At 37.4% G+C, this 12,768-nt stretch overlaps 1 protein-coding gene across 1 annotated transcript in view; it reads right to left on the minus strand.

Annotated features, from left to right (window-relative positions):
* LOC140235243 (ryanodine receptor 2-like) overlaps positions 1-12,768 on the minus strand; it is a 125,646-nt gene that overhangs the window by 78,291 nt on the left and 34,587 nt on the right. Inside the window, exons 24-32 of the mRNA XM_072315278.1 lie at positions 9,144-9,284; positions 7,859-7,971; positions 7,289-7,382; positions 6,556-6,659; positions 6,049-6,169; positions 5,443-5,542; positions 2,569-2,648; positions 1,686-1,762; positions 581-654 (exon numbers count right to left, since the gene is read on the minus strand). Coding sequence (XP_072171379.1) covers positions 581-654; positions 1,686-1,762; positions 2,569-2,648; positions 5,443-5,542; positions 6,049-6,169; positions 6,556-6,659; positions 7,289-7,382; positions 7,859-7,971; positions 9,144-9,284 — 904 coding nt within the window. The remainder of the gene's footprint in view (positions 1-580; positions 655-1,685; positions 1,763-2,568; positions 2,649-5,442; positions 5,543-6,048; positions 6,170-6,555; positions 6,660-7,288; positions 7,383-7,858; positions 7,972-9,143; positions 9,285-12,768) is intronic.

Consider the following 12,768-nt stretch of genomic DNA (forward strand, 5'->3'; position numbering starts at 1 on the left):
ATCACTATCTGTCTCAACTATAATACGAATGAACTAAAGAAGTCCTATGTCTCAAGGTCACATCTTTCTTGCTGCTGAACAAGTTAAGTGATATCTTTTTAAAAGAAAAAAAAAACAAGTCTTGGTATCAGTGGTAGACATTATCTTTATATCTTTACATCAATCTGTGTAAACTGGGGTAGTTTTTGGACATAATTCAAATTCTGTATGATCACACAAAACAACCGATGTTGCTCTTTAAGAGTGGGTGCACTTCTCTTTGTCTTGAGTTATTCATTAACAATGTTATGTTGCACCAAAATATCAACACAAGATGGAGACACTAATACTCAGCACATTGGCACAGATACTTGTCCAGACTGACTGTCTAACTCTATGCATGTTTTTCAACAGAAAAAAAAAAAAATAAACAAATAACGACGGGTATCTGATAAGATGAGAGACACAGAGAGACGAAATAAAAACATCTCTAGCGGCAGGACATCATGCTTGTTCTACACAAGAACATCCGGTGACGGAAATGACCGACATGATCTGGACCAGTGACTTGCAACATCCATTCAATGATTCAAGGCCTTACCTGCGTTCTCACCAGACGTCACTCCAAGACCCTCGGCTTTGTTATACCGCTCAAATGCCTCCAGATCTAGCACACTGAGTGAGAGAAAGAGGACAATAATTTAATGACTGTAATAATGGTTCACCCCCCCCCCCCAAAAAAAAAAAACAAAAAAAAAAACACACAAACAAACAAACAAAAAGACAAAACAAAACAAAACAATTACAATAATGAAAATCACAATACTTGTAAAATAATAAGAGTAATGTCATATCAGTCACCAATCACCAGAAGAATATGCATGTATGTACATAGGTTTAGTGCTTTATAAATTGATATTTTTATTATTATTATTATTATCATTATTATCATCATTATCATCATTATCATCATCATTATTATTATTATTATTATTATTATTATTATTATTATTATCATTATTATTACTACTTCTACTACTATTATTATTACTGTCATCATCATCATCATCGTCATCATCATCTTAATGATTATCACCATCACACTTTCATATATTGAAACACACAATGTCTCACACTGTGAGTCTCAAAGTATGCCAGTTCTTGTTATAATCTATAATACATACAGACATAATCTAAGCAGCTACTTTGCCTCCAGTTGCATCCTGATCATGTTGCACAAAGACTTGGGCAAGAAACATGTTTTTGAATATTGAGTGAAGTGTGCCTCTAGTGTAGCATGGCCTTACACACCCTGGCACAATTTGCTATACCGGTATTTGAGGCAAAGTGTCTGCTTATCATGCTCTTTCAGGCACATTGTACAAGTGTGAGTAAAAATGGCACTGCACCACCTTGGCGATACACGTGGGACATCTCTCCCTGATGGGTGTAACATTGTCTCTGTTACTTGGTCAGCAGAAAAACAAAGGCTCTGTCAAGACCGTTTCTCCAAAATACTATTGACATCTTTAACCAGAGAATTTTCAACACAGACATACAGTATGTACTGTAAAGTCATTCAGGATCACGTCTTTACTGTACCAGCGACATCTCACTCAGCATGGTACAGCTATTGGCCAGGATAAAAGTTAGACACTCCCACAGGTGGGTGTGGCACCGATCGTGGGACACCATTGGTCACTTACGTGCACTTCTCCATGAGCTCTGCCACACTGGTGAAAAATCCAACGTCCATCTTGTCCTGGAGATGTTGCAGCATTTTCTGTCAAACGAGGTCAATATCAATCGCAAATAAGAGAAAACAATGCAATTGCTTTGCACAGTGCACAATCCATCGTAACTATGAGTCTCTTGTGGAGGGGATCTCACAAGAAATCACGCATAGCTTGAAAAACTGAGGAAATGTTAATTGCTGTTGTTATTCATGCATACATTGACAACCAACATGAATTGCTATATTGTTATTCAATGTCTTCTTTAGTTTACTCATGTTAATGAGAATATCATCACGGAATTTGACATCACTTGGGCTTTGAAACCAACCATGTTTCTTGCAAACATTCTAATTTTGATTACCTTGTTGATGAATAGTAATTAATTTTCAGTTGAAAGGAATTGTTTGAAAAAAGCACCTCATTTTAGCACGTCATGGGATGGATTTCTAGAAATTATTGATGCATGTTATGGAATACTACAAATACACAACCTGCATCCATGAACGTGAATTTGTCTGCACGCATTCTTACATGTATGTACGTACTGAAATAACCAAATGTAATGGTTATTCATATTTTTTAATGACTGTTACCATTGTTCTTTACCTTCTATTCACAGTTTTTACTATGCCATGATTCCAAAGCTGAAAATTGAGGAAATTAAACCAGTTCATATCATTATCATTTTCTACATCACAATCATAAACTAAGAGCAGTTTTTGAGCAATTCAAAACATGATGATGATGCTTAGACCATCAAACTACAGTATGTTTTTTCATCACGATTACAGATGGAAAGCTACTTGAGGTGACTGAAACAAAAAGACCAAAAAAAAAAAAAAAAAAGCCCTACCTTTTGGACCAATTCATTGCCCCCTCTGAGCAGAGAGATTCCCAGCTTGAGAGATCCCATCACCATGTCGCTGGGCTCACCTGACGATAATCAAAACAAAGCAGAACTCTTGTCAACATTTACGATTCCACAAATTGTTAATATCTTTGACTTAGATTTGGCAATAAGATGAAACAAATACGAAACTTGAACCACTGTGATTTGACCAAAGTGATGCCATACCACTCTCCTACAATCTACAACTGATTTTTTTATTTTTTTTATTTGTATCTCAGTATCTGTTCACTATTCAACTGGTACAAGTAGTACCTCCAGCTACCAGAACAAAAACAACACTTAAATAAAACTATAATGCAGTATCATCAAGTTACTATACAACAATTGTGTAACATTCACACAAGGTATGAGAGAGGTCTGAAATGACACTCTGAATGCCTCAATAATAGTCATGACATAAAAATATTTTTTAATCACTTCATTCCAAGAAAACAAACAAGATATTTTGTCCACAAAAGATATCAGATAAACAAAAAAGACAGCATTCTACAGTAATTTCATTAATTCTACTAATATACTTCAATATGTATTCCTCATTCAAGCCAATTATAGCTCATTCTTTGCTGACATTCAGCTCTTTTAGCGAATTCATAACTCTGTGAGATGTTGGTAGCATGACAAAACAGGCCAAATAATGATGCAGTGCTGAGTGGAACAAGGTTATCTGTGCAAGCATGATGACATTGCCATGCCACTGAAACATTGGCCATAGATTCCCCATCTTTGGGTGATGGGAAACATAAATACTGATTCGTTGACAGCTTTTGGAGTAGAGCATTATCATTCTTTAACCGGTCATGACTGTTAAAACTCTTCAAGCACTGCAAAGAAATCGACTATCATGACAATGTGATTTGAGAGAAAGCTGTTTTTTTTTTTTTTTTTGGGGGGGGGGTTGTCCTTGTCATGTAAGCATGTTACACAATCACTTCTGATACACTGACATTAATGGCATGTCATGCGACAAGAATGATATCAACTTTGCAGTATTTTTTTTTTCCAGGATTGATGAGAAAAAAAAAAAGGGGAGAAGGAAGATTAGCAGTTAAAATCTAGTGATGTCAGCAACACATCCAATGCCTTCTGTATCAACTAATCACTTGTACTCAATGTAGCAAATACTTACAATGTTGTTTTGATACATTTTACTCTACTTAATTTCCTGGCTAATCTCAAAATGATGTAAAACACACACATCTGATGTAGTGATAAGGTTTTCACATTGGCTGTGTTACAAACACTAATATGGCACACACAACACAAGACATGTTCCATAATTGCTTTATCACACTATCTTTCATGCTATTAGAACAAGATTTGCATTCATGTAATGTCACTTCAGTAAAACATGTCAAAGATAGAAGGTCTGCAAGTACATAAGACTTGTCTAAGGCATTATTGATACAATATCGCACACTGTATCAAAGTTTTTCAATACAATGACCAAATTTTTCCTCCATTACACTGCAAAACGGCAACATAAAATGTTCAAAAAGTGTGAAAACAATACAAAAACCAGACTTCAAATGCAGTCAACTTTGCATAAGACGACACAGCTTATAAAGAGGATTGGTCAAGTCAGAACATACATCCAGAACCATACGGAAATGTGTGGCAGTTCCATGATATTAATTGACTTTGTGTCTGTTGAAGATTCTTGATAGACCTTATGACTTCAACTTATGCAGAATTGACCATATAACTACAAAATAGTGGTATTATCTAACAAAATTCAATGGCCAAAACAATTCATTCGATTAAGTGGGCCCATCAGACTTTTCAAACAAAGGCAAAGAAAAGGTATTTGATCTGCGCAAGATTTCATCACAAGAAAGACGGAACAGTTTGGGTTGACAGTGTGACAGTTTGGGAAGGAAAATGTTATTCACAAGTTATTCAAAGAAATAAACTAAAAGATTACAATGAATTGAAGTATTTGTTAATTTTTGCTTCCCAAACTTACCATAAGACATGGGACATCTCTCTGAAAGATAGCAGATTTAAGGGACTGAAACTGTAAAAGCATCTCACACAAGTCCCACCACAACAGTGGAATCAAATTAAATCCACAAACTTTTTTAGGGTTAATTTGAACTTTTCAGTAGAAGAATGTTACATGGGTAGATACAGTGTGTCTGGTGAAACCGTAAGCTTTATTTTGTTTGATTTTCTCTTTTTTATACTATTTTTTTTTTTTTATTCCCAGACCAGAAAAGGCAAGTTCTTAATTCTAGACTAAGGTGAGCATGACCATTCCAACACCATACACACACCCAGGACCAAGGGTTCCACTTACCTCTGTATTCATTCTCTCTCAGGTAAATGTGTAAAACTCACATACATACCATAACAATTCAGTCATCCAATATCTCTAGAGTGTAGCATGCATTTATCTAGAATTGGACCATGGTTTGTCATGCTCATATTCAAATCAATGCAGTTTTTTTTTTTTTTTTCAATAAGAGATACCATCTCAATAGAAACACGTACACAGTCAATCCGACAGAGGCAGAAGGAGGTACATATGTAATTTGGGGCGGGGTATGAGGGGTATACTGTACTAGCAGTTAAGTAGATGATATTGAAAAAAAAAAAAATCTTTTCTGTCATCCTCTGAGGTATGTTTCGGCATCTACAAACATGTCCACACACAAAAACATCTGAAAGCATATCCCTAACAATACAGTGTACATTATATACAAAAAGGGGAAAACAGACAACTACCACTTTTGATAAACTGTGAAAGGCTTAAGAGAAGGGAAGTGATGTCAGGGATACGAGGGAAAAGATTAATAGATGTTGTCGTAAGCGTGATACCTTTGCTGGCACTGATTAGCAGAAGCACCATCTCTGCACAGCCCCTCTCAGCCAGCCGAGACTGTTCCGACAAAAGCTTCTGCTTCGCCATCTCTTGTTCCTACGAGGGATGAACATTGGGTGAATATTCAATCGTACTACAGCTATCACAACTGCAAACACAAGGTAATCTCCCTTGCAGTACTTTCACCCAAGCAAAATGTAATATGAACATATCACTAAACCATGCATCATCATGTGTACAAATGCAAATATTTGAAGGTTGACCCCTGAAACATGAAGAGATATACAGCAGAACGTGAGCAACTGAGGTATTTCTTGATGGTTTATATCTTGCATCGCATTTGTTAGAAGTAAAACTTTAAATGGTGCACCCAACTTCAAAAGGGATCTGGTGTAATGAAAGACAAAGGGCAAGTGCTTCACTGCACCTTAAGAAATGACGAGGAAGCATATCACAGTGCAAATAATACCAGATATGTTATAGAAACCTTTAGTGAGAGAGACGTACCCTTAATGCTATCTTCACACAAACACAAGCACAAACATGAGTTTGTTTGAATACAGTTATCAAGGATGCAAGATGGAAGAGGGAAGGATTGTTACCTGAAACGATGTCCCGTTTTCCTCTCCTTCCTCATCGTCATCATCATCATCCTCCCCTCCACTGCAGCTCTTGCTCATGATGTCGGCATAGGACATGTACAAGAAGTCATCTTCCAGCGTACTGCAAGGAGTACCACCACAAAATGGTTTACATGTTTATCTTCAGCTTGACAGGAATAGTGGTCAAATACATACTTGCAAATCTCTTCAAAACTAAAACATTTCACATTTTGCCACAGTTGGATGAATAAAATGAGTATACCTCTAGATTGCTTCTTTCTTCAGCCTATCAATACATTTTGTGATACAGTTCAGCACATATCTCTCCAAGACACCACTGTTTTTCATTCCTTCCATTAGTCATTTGTTCACAACTACAACTTGGTAATATGTACATTGTATTAATTCTGCCTTCTTAGAAAAGAAGCTTCACACACAAGTTCTCGAGAATCTTCGTAGAAGAGTTCTCATGGGATTAATGGTAACTATGGCAACAGCAGAACTCACTCTTGCTGGAGTCCAAATGCCCTGCTGAACGTGACAATTAGTTGATAGAGGGGGTCCTTCACAGTCTCTGGCTCAAACTCTTGCAGTTCTTCTGAGCTGCATTTCTGGGGGACAAAGAAATACATTTTCTGAAAAATATAAATTTTCAGAGGTGGATATCACAATAGCAGCATGTGTTAGGGGTGTTAGAGCTGCATTTCTGGGGGACAAAGAAATACATTTTCTGAAAAATATAAATTTTCAGAGGTGGATATCACAATAGCAGCATGTGTTAGGGGTGTGGGTAGAAAAGAAACATTTTGGTGAGTCCACCCATCCAAAACACCTAATCACACAAGCTACACATAGCAAGTTGGATATTGTCAAAGTGAACACTTACAACAAATACAAAACTCCATATCCACTTTAAAACTTTTTGAACCAAAAGCTTACTGAGATTCAGAGATCATGTGAGAAAACAAGTCTTCAATTTACCACCCTGGGTAAGTACATGTATGAAACACTCTTTGTAATGTCTATGCAAGTGTCTGGGATTCAAATCACAGTGTATGTACACTTTATCTACATGTGACTTATTAATAGCAAAGAAATACCAATAATTGAGAAAACTTTAAATATGCATCACACACCTGCCAAGCAGTGCACAGTGACAGAGTTTCATCTGATTTATAACAGACACTGATATCTACTACCACAAATGAGATAAGTTTTTTTTTTCATTTCATGAACTCACTGTGAGATCGTCAATCAAGAGGTGCTGAGCAGACTCCTCGTTGCTCAGCCACATCTCTTTGTATGCCTTCAGGAAGTAGTTGATTGCACGGTGTCTGCACAAACACAATGTCACAGTAATATATTCTCAACATAATCTGGATATCACAGAGTATCATAGTGGCATGGGATGTGCTTGAAGGAAAGTATAACATTGATATGGAAGGGCTTTGACATTGAAGTGATTTTTGATACTAGAACACGTCTCAGACGGAATACTAGCAATACACTAATAAAACATCTACAAGGTACAGCTCGCACATCATTTTCCTCTCCTTACATAGAATGACTCTTGGACTTTTCACAGCCAAATGGGTGGTGACAACAGTTGATGCAATTATCCATTCTGTTACATGTATACAATCAGTACATATATTAATGCATATTAAATATTTTAGACAGGAATGCCAGGAAAATAAGATGGCTTAAATCTCTAAGAAAGAATATGATTAACATGAGGCTATTTTTCTGTTTGTCTCCTGGAAAGGAAGGGGGGGGGAGGATGGGTAGTGGTATCATGTGGAAAGCTAACCTTGGGAGGTGGTGAAGGGGTATCATGCGGAAGCAGGCCATGATGGCTCTCTTGCGTTGAGCGGACATCAGCCTCCTCCAGGCACTCTTCTTGGATGCAGCCGGGTGTTCCATCTGACATTATGGTGGGAGGACACGACACCAATCAATATCTACATGGATTACAACGGATTATCTCACACGTTTTGCTCATTTTTTTTTGTGTGTGTGTGTGTTCACAACTGTTCACAAAATATCATTAACAGCAGCACAGAGTGCAATGTTATTGTGTGATAACAATACAGCACACAGTGCAATGTTATTGTGTGATATGAAACAAAAAACAGAAATATTTAAAGGTCATAAACATGGGCCCTCTTTCAAATTTGATTGAAGGGGAAAGTAAATGGTCTGGACACAGATCCCTTGCTACTCTGGCTTGCATTGGCATTTACCTGTAAGGATTAAATGTTACACCAAACATTACATGTAGGGTTGGACCTACTACTAATCGACCGCCTAATGTTTATTTGCTTGATAAGAATATTTAACACTGAAATTCACGTAAAAAACTTGACCTACGTGATTGAGAAAATCCAGCTCTATCAAATGCCGTTGTTCCCTTTTCGATTCGAAGTTTCAGTGCAAAAATATCGCCGATGAACTTGCGTGGCCTCGTTTCAGCTCCCCGCGGTAAATCGCGTTTTTAGGATCGACCGCTGATTTTGCATTGACAATGCACGTAAACCGAGTTGTATTGAACACCGTGTTGTACGAAGCTTTTTAGAAGCCTTTTAGAAACTTCCATAGACATTACATTGTGCTGTCATTACGATTCGGTGAAAATATTCATTCGAAATTTTGTCCTTGATTAAAACCATTAATGAAGAGTGAATTATCGCGTTTTCCCACACCATCCTAATCTACATTCAAAGCCAATCCATTTTTATGTGCTTTGCGCGCAGAGAAGTGCGTATTAAGTGTTCAGTGCGCGAATTATACGCGGTCGGTTTCAATAAGGGTGGTCGATATGTAGTAGGGCTACTATACCTCTTTGTAAAGGGAAGGTAGGGAACAACAAACTTATGCATTTTGAATGAGAAAGGCGGGTTTTTTTTATTCCCCCTTAACTACTATAGTGAGGTAGATGTATTAAAAGTTGACTTAAAACATTGATTGTATCCAAACATACAATAAGAGGGTAGATGTAGACTTGTGTACAGTGCCAAGCAATCACAGAGGCCTTCTCATATGACTTGCATCAAAAAATCTTAAAGCCCTTTAAGGAGTGCCAGCTGCTCCCTCACCTGGTGAAGTCGATGGAGAACCTGCGCCATGTTCATGATGCGTTCCACCACCTTGTCCTTGGTCAGCTCAACGATCTGCACCAGCTTGGAGGCGGCCATTTTGTTGTAGAGGTGCCTCTGCCATCCCTTGGAGTCTGTTTGCTATTGTTTCCAAACATAAAATGGTCAACAAATATCATTAAAATTAGCCTGACAGTTTGACATGCTGGATTCAACCAAGTTCATCAAGTGATTCATTCATAAGACACATCAAATATGCTACTGTGCGAACATTTTGTGAAAAACAGATTGACAGTACACATGTAGCTGGATGTAAGAATACAAACAGCTTCATGAATGTATGGCAAAAATCCATCAAGACTGGTAGTCAAAGAAGGATTTGTGTAATTCCACATCAAGCGATTAAAAAAGTCTTTCCTGCAGGTACGAGTATCCCTGTTCCTCAAAGTGCATTGAAACCTGATTTCCTTACCTAAAAATCTGGCCCACTCTTGCTTTCATATTTCAACAAAACTGTTTATTTTTATTTTCCTTTATCTGTGACTATTCATTCTTTATAAACATCTAGTTTTGGCACTGTGCCTTGTGGACATTACTATCAGTTCATCATTTATATACAATATATACTTAATACCATTCAAAAGATGACAGAGGATGTCTCATATACTGTGAGAGGAAATTGCTTTGAATGATATGTTCACTGATCATGAATGTGTGCATGGTTTCAAAAGTCTATTTGCAGTGGATAGAAGAATGTGCAGTGAAAGTTTATCATTAAGCGAAAAAGATGGGAGTTATCATAGCAGTTAAAAAACATTAGATTAAGAAAGCATTTTAACGGTATATATTTGCTGAATTCTTGCAATATTAATGCAGATTCATTAATGATGAGCTTCTGATATACAGTTGAACCTCTCATATCCGGACAAGTCGGGACCGGGGCTCATCCGGATAAGGGATTTGGCCGGATACGGGAGACTCAATGCTTTATACATGTACATATACATACACATGTATTGATGTAGCCCATTGTAGTACCACATGTAGTAATGTGTATACTGCAACCTTTTCATTGTTACACTCAGTAACAGACCCCAAAATAGAGGTGTATGTTAATGTTGGAAGTAATATGTAATTCATGTGTGTTTGTGTAGGAGTTCTCAACAAGGAGTTGGGAATCCCCCTTTCCTCCCGTAATTACTAAAAAAAAAGGCATGCCAAAAAAAAAAAAAATCACGGCGAGATTGCGTCCGTATAATAGAGAGATCCGGATAAAGGGAGGCCGGATAGGAGAGGTTCAACTGTATGACTTCTGACTGCATAAGGGATATAACATGGTTAGCACTTACTACAGATCAGACTCTGTGAACTTCATGCTATGAAAACCAAAGACCACAGGCACAAAATATATGGCAAATATTTGCATTGTATTTCAGATGATGAAAAGTAAAGTGTTGGGAAGCTGCCTTAATCATGTCTACTACACTGGATGGTCATATACATTGTAGGGCAGGGGCATATGTGTACTAGTGATTGTATAAAATAAAATTCAAAAACATACATTGGGTATATTGGGACTATGGGAGTTCTTTTACTGTGGGTCATAAAAAAAAATATGCCACACAAGGAACATATATGATAAACCAGTAAAATATATTCAATCACTACCAATTTATCATCTACTGTATGTGCCAATACAATATACTTGGTGTTTATAGAAAGTACACATGACACTGGGTATAAAAAGTTGGCATACTATGGGACACTAGGGTTCAATAATTTCACTCAATCAATAAACTGAATATATCCACAGACAAGGTATTTTCTCCTTCACTTCAATTCAAGACAAACGGTGCAAACTCAGCTATCAGAAATTACATTTCACACATAGAGAAACAATCCATACCTCACGGACATTACGAATAAGATATACCAACAGTAACAAACAAAGTACTCATACTACAAAGGGGGGGGGGGGCGGGGAGCTGTCCTGTAAAGTATGTTTTTCAGTCATGAAATTTTTAATCATTGTCATAACACAGTTTAGCATGGCTATGAACATGGTCCAAAACAATACACATGAACCTAACTTGAGGTTTTACAGCATCAAAGAACTTTCTTGAGAAATACAAAAAGCTGGGAAATTCTGAGGTGGTTATTGTTGTTGGTTTGTTTTGTTTTTGTTTTGTTTTTGTTTTATTTTTGTTTTATTTTTAGGTTTTTTTTTGTTTGTTTGTTTGTTTGTTTTTTTGGGGGGGTGGATAAACATCAAAACCCATGGCACCCAAAGCACAAAGGACAAGATATTTTAGTTCCCACAATCCCAAGATGATGATATGATATTAATTCTCAGTAGAATCATGAGGGGAGGGGGAGGGACAGGAAATGAAGGAGGGCAGCCATCAAGAAATGATCACTGTAGCCTTGTATACCTTGAGATGCAAACAGCTTGCCATACTGGAAATTTCACAGCAATGCAGCATTCTAGCATGCAAATTGTGGCTCTAGAAAGACATTAGCCCTCATTCACGGACTCTTTTAGTGCACAGACTTATTTCTGTGTTTGCTTTTTGTGTTTTGTTTTTTGGAGGGGCACTGGGTTGTTTTGGGTGTTTTTATGTTGCTTTTTTCTAATAAACATTGGTATCAGCACACAACATGACTAAATCCATAGCCTGCAATATTTGGTAATCTGCCATAATATATGAAACACGGCAAATATGGTTGCTACATTACATATAATGGATTAATTTTTTTCAGATTGTTTCTGCCTAAAGAAGTTTTCGCATCAGGCTCCCATAGAGCTGCACAGTGTTGTGTAGCGACTACGTTGAGCTTAAACTGTACCATACGCTGTGCCCACACCAACCTACAATGTATGTACAGTGTAACAATACGCTGAGCAACACAAAGGAGTACGCCAAAAAATAAATAAATAAATAAACACGGTAAATTTTGAACACATACTTTAGATGTAAAACACAGGATGCAAAAATATGCAGTTTACACTGTATATGCAAAGTCTATGCAATGCTACTCTACTGTACACCATGCCTGTGCTCTGCACCAGTACGCAACACTATGATACTGTACACCAATGTCTGCACAACAGTATGCTACCATATGCCAGTTGGACAAAAAATCCTATGAGCTAGATTCAAGGATTTACCCAAACACTTCAATTTCTCATTCTTGCAATTGCTTGCTTTCATTAAAAATTTTTCCCATGAGAAGGCAGCTGTTTTTGACGTAGTCAGTACAACTTTACGCAGCAACTTTACGCAGTGTGAAAGCCCCTTAACCCATTGAGGACGAGTCCCGAGTATACTTGGGCAAGTGTCTACGGGAAATGCATGCTGTAGCAAAATCAGTCCATCCTCAACGGGTTGATGGACCAGCAGATTGAGAAGGAAATGGCTATAACATTTGAGTTTCTTGCCCTTTCAGAAGTCAGGGTCACTTCGCGTTGTTACATAAATGAAGGTAAGGCAACTAATCAGTGAGTGCTGGCTATGCTATATGACGACTTCAACTGGTCCGGGCTCAAATTGTCTTTCCTGGACAAGAGATTATTTTCAGAGTGCCACAAACCTGTCTCTTTCGAAGATTTACAACAATGCTGTGC

The sequence above is a fragment of the Diadema setosum genome, chromosome 1 (genome assembly GCF_964275005.1).
Source record: "Diadema setosum chromosome 1, eeDiaSeto1, whole genome shotgun sequence".
Taxonomy (NCBI): Eukaryota; Metazoa; Echinodermata; class Echinoidea; order Diadematoida; family Diadematidae; genus Diadema; species Diadema setosum.